Here is a 26,752-nt window from a genome sequence, read left to right on the forward strand (position 1 = left end):
TAAAGTTCGACACAAATACATGCATTCCTTTTATTCACAAAACCAGTCGAATTTCCTAAACAAATACAAAGATTGAGTTATTTTTTTTTCTTCTCAAAAGCTGCAGCTACCCAGCAACTTAACAAAAAAAAAAAAACCTCATGAAAATTTAACAAATAAACCAACAATTACAAAAAAAAAAAAAAAAAAAAAAAAAAAAAAAAAGAAATGCAACTTTTTTCAGTGCATTCAGTAGGGTAGACTCAGAGCAAGTGCTGTTGCTTGGTGCTATTGCCCTGAGCAGTACTGGCACATGCTCAGTAGGGCCACAGTAACATAAGGCTGCCAGTCTTACAAGAAAGGAAAATTTTGGAAATGCAGAGGAGGGCTCATTAAGGAGATTACAGTAGTGATGGCTTCAACTCTGAGAGTTTTGCCCAGCAATAATATTCACTTTCTTTTCAGTCTGAACTTGACAGCGTCACATTTTAAATCACTTTCTGCCTCCATCTTCAACAAACTTAACCATAAACTAGACAAGGGTTTAGGTAACATAACAGTGAAGAGTTACGATGTTTGCCATTAGCCGCTAGCTTTAAAATATAGCTGTAAATTTACATTCTCTACACAAGTACCGAATCTTTTCACACATGAACAACATTAACACCAAACACAGAAATTAGTTGATTGTCCACCATCTGTCCGTTATTTCTGTTTCTGGCAATGAGCAGTTCCATGTTTAAGAGACAGAAACCCAAAAAAGAGAAAAAAATCCAGCTGGGAAAAGGACAAAAAGGTATGAAAAAATGGAAACATAGAAAAAGGGAATGAAAAGTTGCCATAGATGCTTTTCTTTTATGCTTCATTTTTGGTTCAAGGAATAAGTAGGTGCATCCCATAATCCGATTGTTTTTTTTTTTCTGCTTTGCTTTTGTTTTTTTGTTTGTTTTTGTTGGTTTTTCTTTTTATATAGAATTTTATTCATTGCTAGTTTGTTTATTAACCAGTGTCTGTTCCGGAGACAATCCAGGAGTTGGCATTGCACTTGATGGCAGAGCTTTGGGAAAGGAGCGAAGGAGGAGACCTACTGGAACCACCGGAACGCTGCTCCTGTAGGAAGCATCACCTTCTTGGAGAAACACAAGACAACAAGGGAGAGGAGAGAGGAGGGAGGGGGGCAAGAAAGAAAGGAAGAAAGAAAGAAAGAAAGAAAGAATAAGTCGTTAATGAACACCAACACTTTTCTGTGTGTCTGTTTGCAAATATTAGCCTCAAATACACAACTTCCTTTTAAAATGTCCACATCTTGCACACATAAATAATTTTACACAAACACACAAACATATCAATGCATAACAGACGGCAAAAATAACTTGAAAATGAAACTCTGTCTTTACTATGCGAGAAAAAAATGAAGAATAAAACTTAAACGAGTAATAAAATACACATCATTAGTAAAGAATTGCATAAATCAACTAAAGAAGGAATAGTACATTTTTTTATAAGAAATAAAGCTAAAGGGATGAATTCAGATTTAAAAATAATGGTGTGAGGAGTCCTTTTTTTTAAGTAACCCCTATTAGAACCATATTATAAACCACATTTTTATATTGAAATCTGCTGTTAATTCAGACTAAAAGACAACAGAAGGACAGAATAGATTTGTGTATGTTTGACGTCAGCCTGCCGTGGAATATGGTGGATTTGGAAATATCAGTGGATTATTGAAATTTAAGACGGAATATAATTTGTTATGGACTACATACAGGGATTATTGTTTTCCTATTGCTAATTGCACTAAAAATGTATAGGGTTGTTTAAAATGTCAACCCCAAAGTTATCAGTTTTTCCAGGGAACTGTTATATTTGTTCTCCATACAAATACAACAGTTGGTTTATCACAGGGAGGCTGGGAAAAAAATTTGAAAATTATTTTGAATACTGGTCAGATTTTTACAACAGTGAGGTTCCATATTGAATTTCTACAATCTTTCCCTAAATCTTACTAATCGAATGCTGTAAGTTTTCCCACCAGATTTTAAAAATAGTGCTTTTACGTACTTGTATTTTTGTATCAGAAGTTGGCTTTAGACACAAATGGTCTTCACTGGTCTCCCATCTTGAATTATATGAGTTTAAATGTCCCATCACTGATTTTATTTTATTTTTTGTCATTCAAATTAAAACCACTACAAGACCGTGTTTACAGCAGATAAACACTGTCTACTACTAACTACTATTTAACGTAGAAAGCATATTTTAAGTAACCTTATCAGTTGTTTTGCTAAGTTAATACAACAGGACGAAAGATTGGGTTTTCAACTGTAAAGTTGTGAAAAACAAAACCTCTCCGGAAAACTTCTGGTGACCTAAAATATGGATGTCAATCAGCTAATAAACTGAATATGTAATCCACTCAGTAGTGGTTCTATTTCAGAGTCTGACCCTTGGTTAGCAGCATGAGGGAAATCTCTACATCACCGCCCTCAGCACCAGAGGAGGAACAGGCCTCAGCTCACAGAAAACCCAATACGTCACATTTATTATTTAGCCACCACACACATTGCCCTCCCACACCATCGTGAATGGTGATGTTGCTTTGCACCCCCCTCCCCCTCGACCCCCACCTCCAAAACCGGCCCTCCACCCCCCCGTCGCTGTGGTTATCAGCGTGTCTGACTGCACTGAGCAGGAGTGGCACACATGCATGCAGCTGCAGGGCTCAGCAGCAGCCTGCCAGTCAGGAGATAGAGAGCAGCTCGGGTCCCGGGAGCCAGAACGTGGCTGGCGTCCTGCAAAGCACGCCTCTATTCTGCAGCACGGATTCTTCCGTTTGCCAGAACTGCCTGGAGTGAGGTGGCGGTGGCGGCGATGGAGGGGTAGGGAGGGGGGCTGGTGGTGTGAGGGGCAGAAGCTCGGCAAACATTTACGCACCCACACACACTCTCACATCGAAACCAATATGTATTCAAGTGCAGTCACACACCTCCACACACAGTGGCACGTTAACCGACTCTCGCAATACACCCCCGAAATCACACCAAACAGTGAGACTGTTCAAGTGAAATTCTCATATATGCTGGAATCAGGCTCAGTTCTCCCTCAATACTCACCAGCAGAGAATTTTTATTTATTTTTTTAATAAATAACCATCCAAACAGTGAGCAGAAACACAAATACTGTTCCATCATTTAAATGAAACGAAAGAAGATCTTATTGTCATGTCTTTGCTGCTGCTCTTTAAGTCAAATTGAGGTATGAAAAAATAATAATGAAGACCGGCTAGCACTGACGTAATCAGACTAAAGTTTTTGGTGTAGCTTTTTTCAGGCTGTAAAATTGTGTTTTCCACAAAGGAATTAGTTCAAATTAGTTCAGGCAAAAACAATACCTGCCTTAATTACTTTTCAGGCCAATTTAAATCATTCATTTACACTTAAGTCAGGGTTGATCTTTTGTGACCACCACTGTTTTTTTTTTTTTATTATTATTTTTTCACATGGACATGAAAATTTGTGGCAACAAGGTACAGACTCCACATTAAATTTCTAGCAAAGTTAACTGTACACTGATGGTTGTTTATCTGCAAAAAGGTTACATTTTTATTTCCAATACTGTGTAAAGTCTCTTTTTCTAGTAAATACAGCTGATTAAAACACTAAAAGGAATCAAGTGTTTGTTAAATTATCTGGATGTTGAAGGGGAAGGTGGTTTTAATGCCTGATTTAGGATTGTTTTAATATCAAAGAAGTAAAAAAAAATCCTATCAGGTGCATTTCAGGTTCCGAAATGTTATAAACAAAAACATTTATTGCAGTCGCAGATCCACAGACTGAACAGTTCCTGGTGACTAAACTTCAGCCATTTTCTTGTTTGTATGGATGTTTTGGTCTGACACACAAAACAAACCTTATCATATGATTATATCCGAAGGTGTAGCGTCAATCATGTGATCTACAGCTATTTTCTCATCACAATATCTAATAATAATATTAAAATGACAGAGCGCCGTGTGGTGTAGAGGTAGAGCGGGCATGCCATATATAGAGTCTACTTTCAAGACCCTTGCCTGAACACCCACTTCCTATCTAATGACTGTCAATAAAAGCCTCCAGTTTTGATCAAAAATATTGAACACTAGCTAGCTACGGGAAGACGAAACTCAATACATTTTGTAGATAACATGTTTATTTTAGTAACTAAACCTACAGTTATCCTCTGAAAGCTACTCAAGCCTTCAGTCTATGTGTCTTAAGAAAACCGTTTTTAACACAAATGACCCCGAGGTTAACTACCGACATATTGCAGCGGCGTCTCCTCCATCTTGACGGTGACCTTTCTGCTGCTGCGCTCAGCTGTTAAGCAGAGACTTGGAGGACAGCAACATCTGGCACTGCCACAGATGTTAAAAACCTGGTAAGGGCTGGACCGACCATGACGTAATGTGTGGGAGGAAAAACAACACGCGGCTGGGACTGAGCGGTAATGCTGTTTTTCCTCATTATCAAGCGTGTGCAATCAATGGGATGGGGGGGTTGGTGGGGTTATGGCAGCATTTCAGAAATAGAAAACCTCCTTCCTATCCTTCCTCAACACTGATTGCGAGAGTTCACGCAGATGGGATCTGTGGGTGTGAAGAGGCCAATCACTACAAGTCGATGGATGTGCCCCCCCGTCTCAAATAAAGGCAAACCCATTGGCTTACACATGACACAAACATTTTCCGTGTAATAAACCAAATAAAGGAAAGCATAAGTGATGCAAGAATCTGTAAACCTGTTTAAACCATTCCTAATTCAGTTTTGGCTTCAGGGCACAACTGAGTGTTCAGCTGATTGTTTTCTATGGATTCCCAAAACACATATAAGGAAACAGACGCAATCAACTCAAAGCATCTCAACATGCTGAAGCAAATGTGAGATGTCACAATGTGTGGCTTTAAAAAAAATAGACTTAGATAAAGAGCGCCTGTCACATTTATTAGCACCACTAGTAAAAATTAGTAAAATATTTCCTTTAAAAACATTTAATCACAGTTTATTTAATGGGAAAATTAAGAAATCCACTACAATAAAAAAATCCAGCATTTTTTCTTTATTTCTATTTCCCATACAATTTGCCCTCAGTGAAATTAAACTTCTTGTTTACAATCCATGATAGCCCTTTCTTTATGGTGCACATTTATACACTTCTCTTAGCTATTATTCAAAATGTGAAAGACAAGAGAACATGCAAGTAAGGCATTAAGGAATTAGCTACTGGCTAAACCTGGCCATTTAGTTAGAGCCAATGTTAGAAAGTACAAAACAAGAGAAACCGTGACAAACTTGGCTGTTTTTTTAGGCATGTACAGAAAAAGCATTTTCCCTTTTACAATCACAAACATAAACATGTGGAGTTACCGGAACTCTACTGAGATTTTCACAGGATCTGCGTGATGAGTCGGCACTCAAAGTAGGCCAGATAAAACAAACTCATATGTGGGAGGATCTGGGCAGCTGTGAGCCTGTTTCTTTCGGAGCACCTGGAAACTTCATCACAAGTCCACAGTTCGATGCTTAAACAAAATGTTGCTGGGAGAGGCAGGAGTTATGTCTCCATGTCCTGGTAATTGCTAAGAAAATGAATGAAAATGACTTTGTAGGTAGGGCCCCTCCGGGTTACCGCTACATGGAACGCAACCTCCGCATTTACACAGTATGCGTCTCCGCTACTCGCCACCGGTGGAGCAGTGCCAACTCCGATTTAGAGCACAGACATTGGTGTGTCAGAAAGTGGACTTCAAGCCGTGGTTGTTTCCATGACGTTCAGAAACAGGCAAATGAACACAACGTGTCACCAGACAAGTGTAACTAGATAAGTATCTAAAATATCAACAAGTCATATCAAAACAGAAACTAAATATATGAACATCAGCCTTGGTTTTAGCTGCTCAAGTGAAAACATCTTTAGCACAACCAAGACATGAGATTGTTAAACACCGGCTTTTTGTTTCTAGTCAAACATATCTTTAGTAACAAATGTTAAAGAAGCATTGTAAGATCAGCATAGTAGCCTTATTAACTGATTTAATCCTGCATTGGCATAACATGTGGAGGCTATATGACAGAAACTCAAGTTGGGAAAAAAAAAACAAACAAACAAAAAAACATTTCTTTTAAGAAAAACAGATTGTGCAGCACCAAGATGTGTCTATTAAATGGTGGAAAGCCACATACCTAAAGGAAACTAATACTGTTGATTTGGGGTGTGTTATTTTACTGCATATTGAAGTTATTGTGTTTTCAACTACATACATTGCATTGACTTTGATGAATTCTAGGACTGTGATTAGATGATAACAAATGTCTAACTTTGAAAGACTGATTGATATGTAAGACAAAAAATACTGATTCAGAACATCCCTATCAATAAGCACTCATTAGGAGCTTCAAGTGTCAAACAAAGAGTCAGTGTTTTTCTTGTTTTCTCACTTTTGTTTGCTTTTTGGTTCTTCAGTGCAACACAGTGTTGAAAAGCATCAGAACTAAAATAACAGCTCATTTTAGTCCAGAAAAGAGTCTGAAGAGGCTAATCATCAAAATAATTTCAGACTAATCTTCAGCTAATCCTCTAATTAATCAGCTGGCTGTCACAGCTCTGGGCATAAATATGACACAGAGCATGCTGGAGACATGCCAATATATGTCAATAAATACAAGGAGTCTAGTACCTTCATTGCTTTTTATCAATTTTATTCAATTTAAGCTTTTTAAAGTACCTCCATTCCAGCCTCTGACATCTGAGTCCATTAATCACATGTGAAGTCTAAGGAACACTTTTACAGTGTAATTAACTCAAAATAAGCTTATTTTTTTGCCAATAAACCAATTAAATAGGTTATTTAGGATTCTATTTTTATGTTTCTGTGCAAATGTTGATATTTTAGTGTAAATATGTTATATTTAGCTTAAAACCATCTCATTGCTGGCCTCTCTAGGTAAACAGTGTCCAAGCAGTTGAATTCTGGCACTGGTTAAAACGGTACAGCTTTTTGTCACACAGTCCCATGTTCAGGTATAAAATCATCTCTCTCAGACACACAATCCCGCCCAGTGGCTAGTAAGGAGCTGGGAAAGTGAGCGTGGCCACAAATTTGTGATTTCTTTTCGATCTGGACATGGAGTGGAGTGGGTTTCCTCTGCTCTGACTGCTGGTGACGGTTTTCTGCAGGACGGACGACCATGTCAGACTGACTGCAACGCTTGGAAAACAGGAAGTGCTCACAGCAAGTGTTGCCGCCATAAAAGTTTCCAACAGCATAGTAAAAGGTGGCCTGATTTGCCACTTGTTAGATTTGGATAAAAAGTCGCTGAAAGGATCTGAATATAGTAAAGACATGTTTACATTTCCAGAGCCAGATGTTGCCACCATGCGGATCTTAATCTCACTGGAAATTAAATGACTTCTGAGTTGGACAATATTTTATTCGAGGTTATCAAAATAAAAGGGTCTTAATACAGATCCATGTTGTGATCCATTACAGTCCTAATAAAATACCATATTATTTGTGGTTGCAGTCTGATGAAAATGACAAAAAAATAAAAAATAAATAAAAATAAGGAGTGAACAATGGTTGCTAGGAACTGTACTTCAAAAAAAAAAAAGAAAACTCTTCAAGCTAAAAGTTTCATGGGTTAATGCGGATGTCAGTCCACAGTGACACCTTGGCTGCCTCGGTTGTCCCCTCCCCCAAACCCCCTCCTGTCCACCTCAACATGTCCCTCCGCCTGCCCAGCAACTTGCCCACACATCTTTGCATCTCGGCGTCAGACTGCATGCCTGTCACTTTCTATGAGTCTCCGCTGTCCTGACTGTCTGGTGTGCGGTATCTTGGAGGCAGGGAAGACAGTGAGGGAATATACTGCTCCCATATCGCCATCTGATGCTGGCAAAGTGGGTGTCAGAGGAAAACGTTTCAGGTGCTAGCTGCGCATAATGACATGCAGGGCCGAGTGTATACGTTTAACCAGCGCCGCTTCCCAAAGTCTACAAAAGCCGAGCTCCTCTTATTTTTGATAAGATACTTAAATATTAGCCATTAGCACAGCGGATCCTAAAAGTCTTGTGACATTTAGATAACAACAAGGAGGAGTAGAACTTCCAAACCTTTACTTTTCCTCTCTTTTCACCGCTGCTGAGACTGACACCCCTGGAGGGTATTCAGACGGGGAGCAGAAGAGAACTGCCTTTGCACTTATTTCTCTCAAACATAGCATTTCCAGAATAAATCCAGACATCTTCAGCCAGTGAGCGGTGAGGTGGCAAAGGCCTCAGCATGCTAACTCCCCCTCACTTGCCAATTTTACGCTCTTCTTTGAGCTGCCATGAGCTTTCAATGGAAACCGTCAACACCCAAAATAAACACGCTGCCACCGTCGTCGCTGGACTGCACTTGTGTTCTTGCATACATGCACCCGCAGCCCGAAACAAACAAACAGATAAAGAGGGGAATAAAAAAAAAAAGTGTTGCATGCAAATGCAGTGAAACACGTGCGGGATGTTGCGCCACGTCCACTGTGTGCACACACAGATATGTGAAGAAAGCAGTGAAATCTATCCAGGATAACTGAGACCAACACATATTTCAAATAAGAGATCATGCCCCCTTTGAAAGCGCACAGGGTGTAATAGTCGGAGCAGACGGGGATGTACTGTGCCATCTTTGATTGGAGTGGAACATGACACTCAGGGGCTGTCTGAACTACAGCTGAGGCTCATCGCAGTTCAGCGCGACTCCCAGAGCCAGGAGATCTGCTCTGGCGCAGGTGGTGCCCAAGTCACCCTGGATATGCACTAAAGCTGCTGATGGGAAGCACAAATCCCACTTAAAAAAAAACAAAACTGAAAGACAATGCAAACATATATCATAAGTGAAAACTGAGTTGTAATCTAAAACAATCAGTTGAATTAGACATTTCTAATTTATTGGCTATGAATCTCATGTCTGTACGGATGACGTCGTACCTGATGACAGCTTAGATGAACAAGAGAAAACAAGGGCACCTAGCAACAACTAACAACTATACACACATATATATATATATATATATATATATACTCAGCATATATATATATATATATACTCAGCATATATTCATGTTGTGATTTGCGATCAAATTATGACAACGGTTCCAAAAGCAGCCATGCTAAAGCATGTCAGTCTTTCTGTATTGCTGCAGTAGCATGGCATGTTTGACTGAGACTGGAAGGAATTCAGACTTTTAGCAGATAACAGGAAGGCTGGACATATTGTCTTATCTGTTTTATCCTTTTGGGCTTTCAAAGATTATGCTGCAGTCATTGACTTCCTGCTTTCTTCTGACATAATTATGACGTGTAGAGTCCTATTTCTCTTTGCGACTCTTCAAAATGGGAAAGATGAGAAACGATACTATTGAAGAAAGTCCAATGTGTGTTGATCTTCATAAGGAAATGGCTGCAAGAAAATAGCCACTCACCCAAATTTGTCATTTCTGCAGCCTTAGTCATTAGGCTAATGACTAAGATTAAAACAACTGGAACAGTGACTCACAAGGCTGCAGTGAGGCTAGCACCTAAACAATGACAGGTCAAACTTAAAGATGCCAAATTTATTTTTAATATTTCATAGTTATTTATTCTATATATACTATTTTAAGATGAAAAAAGTAAACAAAAAGTTTAGATGTCACAAGGAACCCAAGCTTTGACACTGAATGTGTGACTTGAACTGGTAAAGATCAGAAGATATTAATGTCAAAACTCAACAATATATTCTGATTCCTTAATAAATGTTGTCCAAACAATGTGGGGGATGCTCATATAAGCAACTGTTTAACATTTTAAAACTTTTCTTGAAAATGTGCAGCAAAGTACAAGCTCAGCTGGGTTGTATTTTACTTTGTGTTATGAATAAAACAAGTAATGGTGGAGGCAATTTGACATCAGAAAGATTAATCTGACAAAGCAGTAAATCAAGCGGCATAAACCATTCAGAGAGACTGATCAGTTAGTTAAACTCCACTGCAATGGTCTGATGTGTAAAATCTGTACCTATGTAACATTCAAAGTCTTTAGATGAGAAGCTCCTGCTTCTTCCAATCAAAACTGACTGCTACGGCTTTGCTAATTAATATTTACATGAAGATGGAGTTGTTGAGAAGGTGCCTGACTTTTTTTATTTTAGTAAGTGGTGTCTTTTGCTGCAATGACTGTGAATCAATTTATACTTGTTGGGAACGTACCGTACCCTCTTTGACAACTGACAATTTAAAATAATTTTCTATAATCTATTCATAGACTACTGGAGGAAAATGTGGAGGTCATTTAGATTTATTTTGGTCTGATCAGAAGCTAATGTATCATATTTCAACAGATTCAACCGGCCACGGGATCAGAACAAAAATAAAATAGAATTAAGCCGCTACATCACAGGGAGGATTTGGACATTTTAATCACTATTTATAGCCATATATATAATAAAAAATACTAAACCACAGAAACAAGTAAACTGTTACATACTGTTTTATGTACATGGCTACCAACAAAAAAGGTTTTGCTATAGAAACAATTTCTATGAGGTCATAAACTTTAATGTAGTCACAAGTCAGAAAAAAGTACAACTTCAGAAAGAATTAATCTCGGTCCCAGTAAATTCCAGAAGCAAAAGTGGTTCAACAAAGTTTACAAGTAAAATTTCACAACAGTGTTTGTCACCGCTGGCCCCTGGGAACCAGTGTCCTGCAGAGGTCCCTGTTCCACACACCTCGCTTAAACTATCGGGTCGGACTTCTTTTGAATTTGTATAAATGTCGAGGACGAAGCTTGTTTATTTGAATCAGGTATGATGGAGAGGCAAACAGCTAAAGCATGCAGGGCAGCGGTCAGACGACCAAGATTCAGGAAGATAATGACCTTCACTTCCAAACCTCAAATTAAGTACCACTCAGAGCATCTAGCTGAAGTTTTCCTTCAGGATTTTGTTGATTGCTGTACTGAATCATACTCAAATATACATTCAAAATACACATCCAAGAGTCTTAACAAGCTTTTTGGAGAAATCTTTTTTTTAAAAGGTTTTGTTTGCTTATCCCTAAAAAAACCAAAAAGGCACTTAAATGATTCGTGAAGAATCTGGTTTGAAATCGGGATCTCTTGAGATCTCCATCATGGGCCATTATTTCAGGTAAATTTTGATTTAATTTTAGAAATTGAGAGTAGCCGAAGTAAAACATGCTACCTCAAAGGGAAATCATCACTTTATAGATCTGGCTATAGCTCTCACTGGGAACGCATTTTCCACTAAGTTTTAGCTGACAAGCTTTATCCCAAACTTGTGGGGGGCAAAATGTAGCTCTTCATGATGGTTCAAAGAGTTACTTTGCAGGAAACGAATGAAACAAGAAGAGCTAGACCTATCATTAAAACATTCTTGATGTAAGTGAACGGAGTGCATGCCTGATGCTCACTGTACTGCACTGCATGAGCTTGTGTGGACATGGTTATGATATGAGGCTGTTTTAGTTGGTCAAGTCCACAACCGGCGACTGTATGTGCCCAGAAAAATGAGGTCAGCTATAGCTGCCATCTCCCAGCTCTCATCCGGCAATAGGCGGGACGCGGGATACACCCTGGACAGATCGGCAGTACGTCACCGGGGCAGTAGGAACCCACAGGGCTCACATGTTCTCTCACTCAATGTAAAGTAACTAATTACCCAAACAGGCTCTAAATCAAAACACTAGAACACAAATTCTCCACTTCCATCACCACGTCAAAACTTTAATCCCACTGCTGAGGATGCTTGAGAAGTACTGCGGAAGACTTGTGTTGATTACGTGACACTGACTTACAAGACACAACAGCTGTTTGTTTTTTTTTAACTAAAATATAAATAATAGAAATCTGCTAGTGACAGCAATTGAACAATTTTCAGTCTCACTGCCCCTGATGAGAAGTATTCTTCTGTATGACAAGCTTTGACAAAAGGATTAAATTTGATGCTTAACTCTGATCCATTCCACTATCACGAGCCTTCAAAATGAGTTACTATTAGACATATACATATGCCGACTGGTGAAAAGGCCATACGTCGCTGTCAAAACCTCAAATTTCAAAGTTTTTCAAGCATTTTACCGCACTATACCTAAGAGCTAACGACACCACTCTTCAGTGTAGAAGTGGTTGCAGACGTAATTAGACCCAAAGTCATATCATTTTAATATTAGGGTGCAAGAAGCTATTTGAAAACAGTATTTTCTATGGAGACATGTTTGCTGTTTATTCAGACCACCACTTTCAGACAGGAAGTGTGCACGTAACAGAGAATTGGAATATAGTATTGTAAACTCTCTCCCACTCTCCTTGTTTATTTTTACATACAGAATAAAAATGTCATAACATACATTTCAAAACAAAGACGTTCTGTTCCGATTATTGAGTTCAGGCAGGACCAGTCTAAGTACTTTTGGTTTTGAACTTGATTTGTTAAAATAAAGTCCAGAGTGATTAAATTCAAAAAAGTCATTTCATTTGCAGCAGATGGGAAGTAGATATTAACTTCATTGGCAACTAATATTAGCAAACTGTGGCATTTTCTGTTTGTAAATCCTTCGTAGTTAATCAATCTGTCAGTGTTTATCTTTTTTACTTCACATACCCAAAAAAGGTCAGAATGGCCTTTTACTTATGCACAATACAGGCATAACACAACCATGCTGACAAAAAGAATTGTGGCATTTCATTACTCTGAAATCTCCTGCCATGTGCAGAGAGCTGTATCACTCAAAATTATCTGATTTTTACACATGTGTCAAGTTTATCACGAGGGGCCAAACTCAGCACATCAGGCCTGGATAACTAACCTTTTAGCCTGCAAACACAAGACTAAGCTGTCCGTCCCAATCAGCATCAGCCAGAGATCGTAGCAAAGCCATTAGCCGTTTGCAGCATAGATTCGGTTTGGGTCAATTAGACCAGCGGCCTCTCTATTGGTTTATGTTCACACAGTGTTTCATGTCTATCAATTTATTATGCAACGCAAAAGTGACACCATCATCCACAAAAGTTTGTTTCCTTTGAGATCAAACATCTGCCACCACGGCCAGGGTTAGTTAGGCCACAGAGTGTGAGGCAGCAGACAGGAAGTATGGAGGGCCATTTAGATGAGCAGGAGTGTCACAGGAGAGAAGGACAGTGGCAAGCAGAAGAGGGGGTGCAGTGTGCCACACTGACACCTGGTGCTCCAGATGACAGCTCTGCAGCCAGATGGACCTCATTATACGCACACTCATACACAAACATACCCACACATGTATACCGACATTCAAACACATACTGTACACATATCCACAATTACTGCCAATCTTATTCCACAAACTCGCACATTATTTTTATTCAAATTTCTGTTGCCAAAGTAGGCAAAACAAGAGTTACATTGGATCAGACTAAAAATGGTCCCGCTTGAGGGAAGTGTAACGTTTTGAACAATACAGTTGCGTTGCGGTGGCAGGTTGAATCAGTGTTCGGGTTGAAATATGTAGGCATGGCGCTTGTGTGGTCATAGTGGGCAGATTAAAGAGACCCCATAGCGTTTGCTTACACTGAACATACCCTCCGTTCTCCTCACCACCTGTCATTTCCTTGCTCGAGAAGCCTTCGGCCCACCATATACCCCCACTTTGCTAATTTTCTTTCAGGGGGAAGACGATTCAAAAGTCCTATTTGTATTTTTAAAAAGCAGTTTACTTCTCAACCTCAGACTTTTTCCATATCATTCTGTATCCCCCATCTATATGATTGAATTTTTGTGTCTCACTTGGAGGCCAAGGTCGGTGCATTCAAATTCTGCTAGATTGTCTCTGTCGCTCTGAATCAAACCCATTCAAGCAGTTGTTTCACCTCACTAAGCAATAGTACATCTTAACCACCACTGTCTTACCTCCAGTGCAGCAGAGGGTTTCTTCTTCAGCTCCTCACATTTGCGAAACTTGCAGATCTGGTGGCCTGTTTTTCTGTTCCGGCAGCTGCTGCACTGCTCGCAGTTTATCCGCCGTCGGCAAGGCGGACACATGCCGCAGCGTTTCCGTTTCTTTTTGCCGGAGTTGATAGCAGAGGCCAGCTCGCTCTGTGCCGGGTATTCGGTCAAGCCAGCCATGTGAAGCGCGCTGTCCGCCAGAAAGACTCCAGCCGGTGTCATGATGAAAAGGCCCGGGTTGAAGGGGAAGCCGCTCCCTACTCCATATGGGAAGTCAACGGGACCACCTACGGCGTCCGTGACAGACGTACCCTCCAAGTCGCTAGCCCCCGAGCCTGCGTCTCCGCCGCCAACTCCCACTCCCATGCCCCCAGGCAGGAGCATGTGCTCCATACCGGCTCGCTTTAGCAGCGCTGCTGCCTGGGCAAAGTGCAGCAGGCCATTTTGTCCCTCCAGAACCTGTTCTAAGGTTCTGTCCAACTTGGCTGCTGTTAGTGTGGAGACAGTGGCTTGGGGAGCTGCGGGCGGTTGAGGTTTGGCCGAGTGGCTTTTCGTCGAGCTATTGTCCGTGTGTCCATTGGTGGTGGCAGAGGAGACCGCTGTATATTGAGATAGGGTACGCGAGTTCTTAAGGCTCTTGCTGAGGGGCTCGCTGATGATGCCACTCCGATTCCTGCGCTCTATGACAGGAGAGTCCTGTTTGCAGCTACTCCGCTCCAGGTCCTCTGTTTGGGGTCCCTCCGACAGCCCACTAGACATGGTCCGGTACGTACGTGCCTGGGTCGGGGGTGAGGGTGGAAAGGGGAGAGGGGTGAGCAATGAAGGACTTTTACTCTGCCCTGGTGAGACTGTTGCTTAATGTTAGTGGGCCAGCCAGCCGGTCAGAAAGAGACAGGCACCAAAGCCTTCCTCCTCCTTAGAAGCGCGGCCCTCATCCACGTTCTTCCATTGGCTTTCAGGAAACTTTACAGGGAGAGAAGAGAAAGGGGGTTATTATTCAAGGTTCTCAAGATGTTTCCATCCAACATTTCCAAACTTCTGCCGACTTAATTTCCTACATTTTTATGATTTTTTTGTTTTATGGAGATCGGAACACATAAGTTATGGATTGTTGTGTTTCATTATCTGTGCTGAAGCTGGCTTTCCGTTCATGAGTGAGGTAAAGGGCCATCTCACAATTTTTTGACATATCAACTCAGATCAATTATAATGTAGAGAACATAGAAATATATATAGACTACATTGTCCTGGATTACAAACAGACCCTTTAAATCATAGTTTGTGATCAGTTCTACCTTAAATTGCCAAAACAAAAATTTGTTTGGCATCACTTCAAGATCCATGGATTCGATTTAAACCTAGAACTAAAATGACATGGAGGGCAAAAAAGCTGATTTTAGAATGAGTGTTTGTCTTATCTTACTTGCTATTACACATCGAAACTAAAGGCCATCATCTAAGTAAATTTAAGTAAAAGAAGCTCTTTATTTTTACAGAAATTTAGATTTTTCTAATCTATAGATATAAATAAATCACAAACTTGTTTGGCACTCAATTTTAATTTTTCCTCATTCATCCAGACTTGAAAATGATTTAATCAAATTCCATATTTTTGTGTAGGAACCCTGTTTTATGGAGAGTCACCAAGAAATTGTCCTGTGTCTGGAATAAGACGATTCTCATCCCTGCGGTTGCGCAAACCAAACCAAGAATTGCATAAAATGAACACGGTGCGTGCAGAGAGATTTAAGAAGCTGCTGGAAGAGGAATAGTTTTCTGTGACACATAAAAATACTGTATGTCTTCATTTCATTCACACCACAATAATATGAGAAAGAGCAAGACAGCAAGCGGATAACAAGAAGGCTGAATGCAGTAGAGTAAAGTTGCTCTGTTCTGAGATTCAAACTCTTTCTGTCATGGATTTAAATTTAGAAATTGTGGCAGTTTTTCATAAATCTCAGACTTAAATGAAGGATCTACTTTCTTAGAGCAATACAAATGGAGAATGGTGTTTTAGCATTATTAGCCGTGCTAGTTACTAATATAGGATACAAAAAGTTGGTTAAAATTTTCAATTAACCACTTCACAATCAGAGATTTTTCAGAATCGCTGATTCTGAAAAAAAATTAATCAGTGCACCTTTCCGCTTTCGACCTTCTGTTGCACCGCTCAATTGACCACATATGCGGCTTCAAGAAACATTAAAGCATTTACTACACACTTGGATTCAGCTCTGCTTTTGGTTTTGCTTGCTCTTATCAGCCAAATCCATTAAGGGTGCATAAAATGTGTCATCTGCTGAGCGAGTGGGGCATAACTATTTTAGAGCATTTTGGTTTAAAAGCTGCTCTGTGTGGCTGAGAAGCAACAAAGCCAGAAGTGTGAGAATAAACTTAAAACTCTATAAATCTGACAGCAAACAAGTACAAAACTAAATTATTCCACAAGTGAGGTCCCCCAAATTAATCAACTTATCACATCTTTCAGAACTAGAATTTAGTATAAAACCTTTTTAATACAGATTTGATGTAACAATTGCTATTCAGTAGGGAATTTGTGCAGGAAACAATGGTAACCTGTGAATGAGTTTCATTAGGCGCATTGAAATTTCTCACCCAACTGCGGAAGTATTTGATGAAAATTCTGCCCAAGAACAACAGCTTTTACAACACCTCTAATTCTTTTCTTACCAAATCAATCCATTAATCAAACCTTACACACTCCTGCCTGATGAGGCAACACCTGCTCCCCTGCAGATTCTCTGATTGGCTTGCAAGGAAATTACAAGGTGGGGAGCCAAGTCCCTGCTACTTCAATATAATAAAATCTAATGAATTAATTTGTAGCAAGGACAATAATTTTCTTGATAAATGACTTTCTATCACAAGCAAGGCACTGCTTGCAATGTATTCCAAAACAGTCTGTTTTTGTCTTTATCCAGCAGGAAATATTGGCTGCACCAATCCAAAAGTTTGGCCACATGAGGTCATGTCCAAAGTTTCCACTGCTGCCACAGCTCTTTTTTCATGAACAACACTGATTCTTTATCAGGTTTAATTTTTAGGATGTTTTCACCAGCAGTTCACAACACAGATTTACAAGGTTCTTTTTTAATATTAATACATACAGATCATGAAAGAATATAAATGTGAAGTAGACCAAATTTACATTCTTTAAATGTGTTAAAGGGCTATTTCACAACTTCTGTAAAAAATACAGAACAACTTATGACAGGAATGTTTTAAAATTTATCATGTTTAGCCTTAAAATTACATCAAATTTCCACTGCGTCATCCTTTAATAAATACATATTACATAGAAAGAGTTTGTGATCTATGGATCTTTTCTTTTGTTTATGAAAACAACAGGTTCATTTAAAAAGACACATTAAAAATGGCCTTAGAAGCTGAAAGAAAGTTCAAAAATATCTCTTTTTTAATTGTTTAATGACTTTCCATTTATCTGTGGGTTAACACAAAAACATAGAAGGTTCAAGGCTTTGACAAAAAATTATGTTTTGGTGTGGAAAAACAAAGCTAAAGACATTATTTAGAAAATTTAACAAAACACTTTATTTTTCAAATATTTTGAATTTTATTTTTAAAAATTTAATTATTTTAATGTCTAACTAATTGCATTTACTTTTTCATACTTAAGCAGGCTTGAAACCTGATGAATAAAAATCCCAAATTTTCAAGATTGTGCAGATTATCCACTTTTCACCGACAAACATTTGTTTGTCATTATCTTTTACTTTTAGAAAAAAAAAGTTTGTCATCTTGAAATTCACAGTTATCTACTAAAATTTCCAATGTCAACAATATAAAGTGGTATTTATTTATAACGAGTTTTACTCGTAGTTTAAACAAACCCGTGACACTCCAGAGCAATTAAACACCTAATTATATAATGATGCTATTTTCTGACCTGTCCATGTTAACAAACAAGCGCACCACCTTTCAGAAACGTTGAGGAAATGGCCGGGTAAATCCTTATAAGGGAAACAAAGGCAAAGAGAGGGGCGGAGGACGGAGGGTCGGGGGGGTGTCTGTGCAGTGTGTGGAAATTGGAAGGCCAGAATTAGTGGGAGGTAAAGCTTCAAAGGCTAAAGCACAGCCCCCACATTTTCACCAGCTCAGGGGGATGCGGCGCCAAAGAACCAGAGCCAGCTCTGCAGCCCTTCAACCCCGTAGTTTCAGTTTCCCCGATGCTGCACTGACCCGGGTCTGGTTTCCCGACAGCATCCCCGTCCTACCAGAATCTGTGCTCAGCTGCGAGTAAAGAGTGCTGAATTAGTGGATTTCATGTTTCATATAGTCTCTGGAGAAGGCTTTGTATGTGACTAAAAAAATCCCTCTAAACTATGTCTTCAGTCAACATTTAACTGTTTTAGTGATGGTTTAATTAAGTGAACAAGTTTTTATTTTATTAAAAAAAAAAAAACACTCGCAAACATTTGCAACCCATAATAACAGTGAATTGCGGTAATTTGACCATTTAACGCACGTCATTTAACACTAATTAGCAATTATTTTACAATATTTTAGCATTCGATTCAACTTACAAAGTACGCTACAAATTCAAACGTATTGAAGAATACATAGTCTAGTGAGTGAATTTAAGAGTTAACAGAACAGGAAGTACTTTTATTTTGATTAGCCAGACATATCGCCTAATGAATTACATATAAACTTCTATAAAAATGGCTTTTCCTGAAAGTTAAGTGGAGGAATGCTTTAATATAGACTCCATTGATAGTGATAAAAAAATCTGTCTTTGTCAATTTCAAAGACAAAGATTTGCTAACCTCTTTAAAACTAGCCAACTTTTAACTTGTGGCAAAATGGAAGGGAGTGAAAATGAGCACATCAAGAGCATGTAAAAAATATTTTAGTCTACCATAAGACACAATGCTATATTTTTTTGTGTGTGAAAACTATGCACAATAACCCAAAAATAATCTAAAAAGTCCTAAAGGAAAACAATAACACATATACTGTCAATAACCTGTACACATATTCATTTTAAAAACTTCACTTTTAAACCAGAAAGTAAATGTTTGTGAATCTTAGCAACCACTGATGCTTACAAAGGTACAAATGTACAAAATGGTAAAGAAATAAAATAACAACTAACTGGGTCTGTACTGATATATGTTTCCAAGTCAATTTATCAAAATGATCAAGGTCATATTATGTCAGACAGCAAACAAACTAACTTTAGTCTAGCAATGTCAAATCCTGCTCCTTGTGAAAACATTAGCTGTGTTTCCATTGACCATAAAGTCGTGCAAACTGGAGTTGGGAAATTAAATTTGCCCATTTAAACACACCGATTAAAAAAAAAAAAACACGTTTTTTTGACAAAAGTTATTTTGCGCTAGAATGATGTGATTTTCCATCTATTTCAAAATTAGTGTATTTTGAAAACTGCAATCATCACACCAGTCATGTGATCAACAACCAGATGTTACCACTGACAGAAAAAACGAAGACGACGTCTGGAAGAGGTAGAAGGATGATGGTGCAGCATGTTTTTCAATTATTCAATCCATGACAAAACTTATTCACGTGATTTTAATCAGGTTTCTTATTTAATGGAAACACCTCAATTTACAAAATTGAGGTGTTTCCTTACAACAAGTGTAAGTTGTAAGTTTGCTAAAGCCTGCAATATGTGTTGAGTCAGATAAAAAAAAAAAAAAGCTAAATTATAACAAAGCTTAAAAACATAAACAGTTCCAAAAGAAATACCTCAACACTACGGCTACTGTTTCTTTAGAAACAAATAATAAAAGCTACTGGCCTTTTAAGTAAATGACTGTAGGAGTTGGTCCCTGACAACTCCTATAGATAAAGACCAATGTATAAATTACCCTAACTTAACTACATTTTGAGGCTGTCCTGCACTGTCCTGAACATCATCACTGAGCGAAAATCCAAGCACTAATGTAAGGTATGTAGAAATGACGGAATACAGTGTGTTATATTATTACAATGTAAAACTACTCAGTTTTTAACAATATATACGGCATACCGTTTGTTAATTTAATGTAGCACTGCATTGAGAATTGGCACTGATCTTGAATGGCTCGTTCTTTAATCTTTGTTTTGTTTATGAGACTAAAAAACAAAAAAGGTACAAAAATATAAACTGCGAAATTACAAAAGTGCTTCCAATGGCAAATATTTATTTACCATATTTATGTGAGGGGAGGTTTTTTTTTTGTCCAGCATGCAGTCATACAGTGCTGTTACTGCATTAAAACATAAGGTAAGAACTGACAGCAAGTCCACCTACAAGGTATTAGCTTCGCTCTCATTCTCCCATGCTGTGTGCCCTATCAGTCACACTCTTTCAATCATAATAAACCTTGAGCATGGCATATAGTCCCTGGTTAATCACCCTCCTCTACTTCCAACACCCTGGCTTCTCAGCTCCCCTCAGCGCATCATTTACAGAGAAGCCTCATGTCCTCATGTGAACTGTCTCCTAAACTGCAGCTGCAATTTAAAGACAGCCTGGATGTCATTTTGGTAAAACTATAGCTGATGTAGTTTAATTCAACTGACAGGCTCACTTTATTTATTGGCACATCCAAAATGTAAAGACTAAGTGACGTCTTTTAGGACAATATTTTTTCTTGAACCACATATTAAAGTGCCATTTCTTGCACGTTAAGCCTCTTCCGTTTCTTAACATGTGCTCATATAAGTTGTTCTTGATATCTCAATGGTTCTTTCTTGTTTTCTTTTTTTTATTATTTTTTGTGAATGTCTTTGTGCACAATGTGCAACACTGGATGACAGCACGGAGATAAAGACCAATGTATAAATTACCAAAAGATCAATACAGTCCAGGAACTACACAAGTGAATCATTCTTCAGAACGGTCAGATAGCTCAGCTCAAAACTGCAAAGCCTTAGTGTTTTGTGAGAACCTATAATTAAAGCATCTGCAAAAATAATTGGTGACCAGTTCCTTAGGTGAAGTTACACAGGAGAAGAAACAGTAGCCGTAGTGTTGAGGTATTTCTTTTGGAACTGTTTATGTTTTTAAGCTTTGTCATAATTTAGCTTTTTTTTTTTTTTCCTCAGTTTGAAGAAAGCAAGTTTAAGTATTTGGATATGTACATTTAATGTCATCACTCAAAATATAATTTGACTCTTGAAATACACTGGGGAGCTTTGTCAAAAAAACTTTTCAAATTTATCCTTAAATGACATAAGGTCCTCACATGTTTACTTATTTGTCTTGAGATTTAATGGCGAAAAAAGAGAGATACAGCTTTAGGAATGACTTTAAAGTGTAACATGAACATTGCAACTAAGAAATACCACATTTACCACTAAATAACTGCTGCAGTTCATATGCGAGAGCAAAACGCACATTGCAGCAATTACCTGGTAATATGTAACTTAATCTCATGGCATGCTATGCAGAAGCTCTGTCTGTACTGAGAAAGATTCAATCACGTCAGCAGGCTGAATATTTGGAGTGGCTGACATGCCAGGAGAGTCGGACTTCTCTCCTGACTGGACCACTTGGAGACATGACCACATTTTGTTACCTTTAGCCCAAAACAGTCAGGTAATCATTAGATAGAGAATCAATAAAAAGAAGGAGTGACATTAGGGCAAAAAGTAATTTACTCCGATGCTAGCCTGATTAAAAACCAGCCTCTATGTTTTCCTTCGTACAGAAGGTGTGGACTCTTTTAAATTTAACGAAATCGCTGACGTTTGTCCATGACGTACGTAATGCGGTACAAATTCTGCAGGAGGAATCCAAGTAAATGGGAGAAAGCCCAGACTGTGCTGTGAAGCAAAATGTTAATCAAGAGGGAATTTTATAGGAAGGCGATGGCCAGGCTACTCCGACGCAAAACAACACTAAGTTTGACACCCGTCTTCTAAAAGCACACACTGATTATGGGAGTGCATCATAAGCTATACATAACAGGACACGATGTTTTATAGAACATGCTTCATTTCTTCATGGACCCACATGGAAAGCATTTTAAATATGCCAACATACATGGCAAGATAAATCTCATGGTAGGTTTAGTGCCCACTCAGCAGACAATCTGAATTTGATTTAGAGTTTTGTCGTTGCTAATTTAGCCACATTGTATTACCTGATATATTTCTGAGTTTCCATACATCTGCAATGGAGATGTCCATTGCAGCTAGACGTTCCCTTACAAACATGTCCTATAAAAATATATTAAATGCAAAACTGAGGACATTCTAAAATGACCAAATAAGAATTCAGATAAATATGCTATTACACTTATTTAGCCGTTTTCCTGTATGCAACTGACTGCGTTGTCATTAATTTGTCTCTCATCACCCCTCATCCAAATGTACACATACACACACATGCAGGAACACATTCCCCTTACAACAAGTGTTGTGGGTTTATTTTAATGAAATAATTTGCATGATTTCAGTTACTATAATTAGCTGGAGGTTAAACCTAAAGTAATAATAAAAAAGTGTATACACTTTACACTTTACTCTTACACGTTGTATAAGAATCTGAGATCCATTTACACAATATGAAGCTACAGCCAGAAATGATTCTCTACATACTGCAAGCAGGAGATAAACTGTTTGTCTTTTTGGCATAAGCACATAATGACCAATTTAATTCTGCTACAATAATGTAGCATTTAGTGGCTGTAAAGTAACATGAACTTCCCATGCATCCCATTTCAACTTCTTAGTTTTAATGAGGATGTAAGCATATTTGTTCACCTCATTCTTGACAATGATGAACCTTGTAACTTTTTGTATCTTTTGATCATCTATTTGCCCCACTTAAAAGCACCTAGTGTCAAATCTTGCCACTTTCAAGACAGAAGTCCCCTGCACAGCCACCCAAGAGCAACCTAAGGCTTCTCTCACAGTTTACACATTGTTTTCCCTTTACTAGAAGTAATGGCATCAATAAAATTGTAGTTCACCAACACAAAGTGCTGCTTTTGCAAACTGATCTTTAAATGAACCAAACAGTCATACAGTCATGCTCTTGGACTGTGGCAGGAAGCCAGAGTACCAGGGGAAAACCCGTACATGCACAGGGAGAACAAGCAAACTCCATCCAGAAAGACCCCAGACACTGGGGGGAAAAAATCATCCCAATTATAAGTTAACAAAAAAGAAAAATACAAGATCACAGTAACCATTCATGAAAACTCCTAATAATAGATATGAAAGAATAAGAACTTTTTGTAAGTTGATCAGAATGAACAGGAACTTTTGATCAGTAATCTGAGCCTTCCTGCTTTCATGGGGTAGAATTATTAAGTGACACTGACACCAATTTCCTTTAGCCTCTCTCCAAAGTAGGAAAGACACGAGAGAATACAAAATCTCCAAGTCAATTATTTTATTTTAAGGCTCTGTAACAAAATTTTATGGGAGGTGCCAATAAATATGCCGGACTATGTGTGTGTTAAATATTTTTTTTTATTACTGAGTCTTAATCTATATAAGGTATTTGAATATGATCATTAAACTGGAGATACTAAAATATCTAAGAAACTAATAACTGAAGCATTGACTAACATTCAGAGATTTCATTCACAAATGTTCACAAGACAATTAAATAATGTCAGTCCTGTCGCTAATTTACCCCTTTTTACCCATTTTCTGTTTGCTATGTAGAGAATTTCTCATCTATGTATGTCTTCCTTCCAAAAGAGTGTACTATTTACATTTAAAATATATATTTTTTGTGTGCTATCAACACAATACTATATAATGCAAAGCTCTGTAAACCCATGGAAAAGGCTAAAGAAATAGCATACGTATAATAAGTATGCAATAAGTTGAGGTCTTGAGTTTGCTGGTTATGCCTAAACAAAACATTATTGAATGTTTGATTTAGATATAGACTGATGGTAGCATTTAATAAAAGCAGGCAAACTTGAAAGGGGTTGGTTACTCCTTTTACTGGCACATCCTGATGAGAAACCACACGAGAAGCCACGCTTAGTGTGCCTAACATTACGATGATAACGTGCCATTTGTATACACTATGAAACACGAGGTCAACATTAATCATTCACCAAGTGTAACTACACTTTCTGCCTTATTTTCACCCCTGATTGAATGAGATAAATATTGTCAGACTTGAGTCCCAGACAGCAAGTCATAGTAAAGTCTTGGATCTTTACAGTGCAAGTCAAAATCCAGTCTGACTTCGTCTGTGAGTTAAATGTGACTTTTTTTTTTTTTTTACCATGTTTAATATTCCTGACCAAAGACTCAAATTAGTGGACTTTTACTCATAGTGAGGAACAGTGCTACAATAAATGCTGAGGCCACCTCGATCTCTGTCACTTTGACTTTGATTTATGGATAAAGTACAATGTGTACTTTTAATATGTATGTTTTCTAGCAACTGCAATCCAGGGTAGTTTGTAAATATGTTTGCTGTGCTTGACGTCGTTAATTGTAATCCATAATTTAATCGGTGCTTTTTAATTGTGAACAAGAAAATATTATTGCTGCCACTTAGTCAGTCTAGAGGTCTAGAGGTAGTAGAGACAACTTGTTCAAGTTCAAACTAAGCCGTTAGGATAAGGACTAAACAGGGATTAAAGTAACTTTAAATGCGTTTAGCAGTTGGTTCAAAGTGTGTGGAACACCATCAGTGAACAAAACGTCAAAGCTCGAAGCAGATGTGCTAAAGCTGCAGAAACCATCTCCAGATGCTACTCATGCAGCTAAGAACAGGAAACTGAGGCTACAGTTCCCAAATGCTCACCTTAACAGGAAAGTAATAGATCCGGAAAAATGTTTCCTGATCTGATGAATCTGAATTTCAGTTGCAACATTTTGCATTCAAAATTAGGCATAAACAATATTTTCTGGCACATTTTGGCCACTTTAAACACCACAAGACAACTTGTTATTGTTGGTGTCCAAGCCCATCCTTTCATATCTGAAGTGTACCCATCTTCTGATGGACAGTTTTTGGAAGGAAAATGTACCATGTCATAAAACTCTAATCAGCTGAAACTGTTTTGAGTTCACTGTATTCAAGTAGCCTCCATTCCCCCAGATCTCAGTCAAACGCGGTAACTTTGGGATATTGCTGAACAGGATATCCGTGTCATGGATGTGCAGCTGTCAAATCTGGAGCATCAAAATCTCTAAGCAACGTTTCCAACACCTTGAGTCTATGCAACAAACAATTTTTTTCGGTTCTGTAGGCAAAAAGGAGTCAACAAATCCAGAGTGTACCTAATAAAGTGACTGGTTAGTGTGTGATGTAGTCAAATCTAGAAAATGGTACTGTAACTGTCTGCCTTCAGATTCTTAGTCTTGCCCTGGTGAGCCAGATATACAAACTGTCAGGTACGCTGGCCGGGAATCAGTCCTGAATGAGTTTCCGTGACTGACGTCAGTGCATGCGCAGGTGCCAGGTTAGCAGCTTTTATTTAACAGAGGCAGTGGTGGAGGAGGCGGTGGTGTGAGGGGGAGCATTGTTTGGTTTATAGCTGCGCGGTTGTGAATCATTTGCGACAGACGCTGGGAACACCTAACGCGGAACGCAGCTCTCCATTTTCAGGCGGACTCTGTATGTACTTGTCCACTCGCTGAGCTCCCTCCGTCTCGACTGACGCGCGCACACGCGCACAAACGCAGAGGAGGTTAGAAAGCCTGGTGGCAATAATTAGATTCAACGCTCCATCCTTTGTCCATAACCTGCTGCTGCGTCTTCTTTCACCCCCCGAATAGGCTGCGGGCGCGCACACAGAAAAAAGTTGGAGGATTTTTTTTCCCCTTCTTTTCTTTTCTTCTCTTTTCTTTTCTTTGGATCCACTTGGAGATGCTGCTATGTACCTTTTGTGGTGGCGGAAAAAATAAAACATCTGTGGGAAACTTTCAAATGAGGACAAGCTGGAAACAAAACAAAACAAAAAAAAACCGAGGAAGTGGGAATCTTTAATTTTAGGGTCCGCACGGATACGCGAATCTTTTAGTTATCCGCATTCATAAGAGTTTTTGTAACACAACAGTCACCAGGCGACTTTTGTCAAAGCGATGTCCAAATTAATGGATCCTAACTATAACCGATATTGTCAGCTGGTTTACATTAAACTGCAGGTACTTTAGGTCCAGCAGCGTGGCGTCTCCTTAGTTACAGCTTACTTTATTTCCCTAGTAAAATTTTTAAAAAATAACAAAATCGGATTTTGTATTGTCTTGCGATCAGACCTTTCAGGGTACAGATACATCATGCTTTAACTTCATCCCACACTAACATCACATCCGAACTTTCATCAGACTTCAGCAAAGTATGATTCCCTCCACCACCTCGAACCATAATCCACCCCCACCTCCCTCCTTTTCCATATATCTGCATATTTGCAAACACTCAGTCGTTTTTTTTTAAATTATTATTATTATTCGCACCTACCAGAGCAGATTCAAACAGAAGGGAGGGCTCCCACAGTCGGAGCGGTCCGTGTCTCTCCCAGCCTTGCCGTGGCGAATGGTGACAAAAAAAAAGAGAAAGAAAGAAGACAAGGAAAGACAGGGGCACAAAAAAGCTTCTTTTTCCAAAGACACAATCCTAACCCGGTGCCTGCTTATTAGTGACAAACGTGAAGAGAAATAAAATAAAATACAATTCTGATTTTGCGTCGCTTCAATGAGAAAAGCGCACTTTCTCTGAGGCTGTGTTGAACGCGTGGGTTCCCCGAGCTTTCTCGGCGCTTGCAATCCCACCTCTACATCCCCGTTTGCAGAGAGGAA

The 26,752-nt window shown here is 38.7% G+C and overlaps 1 protein-coding gene across 3 annotated transcripts; it reads right to left on the reverse strand.

Annotated features, from left to right (window-relative positions):
- Positions 1–26,752, reverse strand: cxxc5a (CXXC finger protein 5a). 3 transcript variants are annotated; one of them, XM_007556891.2, is made up of 3 exons: positions 26,415–26,752; positions 13,940–14,938; positions 1–1,108 (listed from the first exon to the last, which is right to left on the reverse strand). In XM_007556891.2, the coding sequence occupies exons 2-3, from the start codon at positions 14,732–14,734 to the stop codon at positions 1,064–1,066; spliced, it is 840 nt and encodes a 279-aa protein (XP_007556953.1). In that variant the 5' UTR covers positions 14,735–14,938; positions 26,415–26,752; the 3' UTR covers positions 1–1,063. The 3 variants fall into 3 exon arrangements, with proteins under 3 accessions (XP_007556953.1, XP_007556968.1, XP_007556986.1); XM_007556906.2 differs by having other exon boundaries at positions 26,411–26,752; XM_007556924.2 differs by having other exon boundaries at positions 1–1,105; positions 26,415–26,751.

Source organism: Poecilia formosa, unplaced genomic scaffold, assembly GCF_000485575.1.
Source record: "Poecilia formosa unplaced genomic scaffold, Poecilia_formosa-5.1.2 Scaffold3, whole genome shotgun sequence".
NCBI classification, from domain to species: Eukaryota; Metazoa; Chordata; class Actinopteri; order Cyprinodontiformes; family Poeciliidae; genus Poecilia; species Poecilia formosa.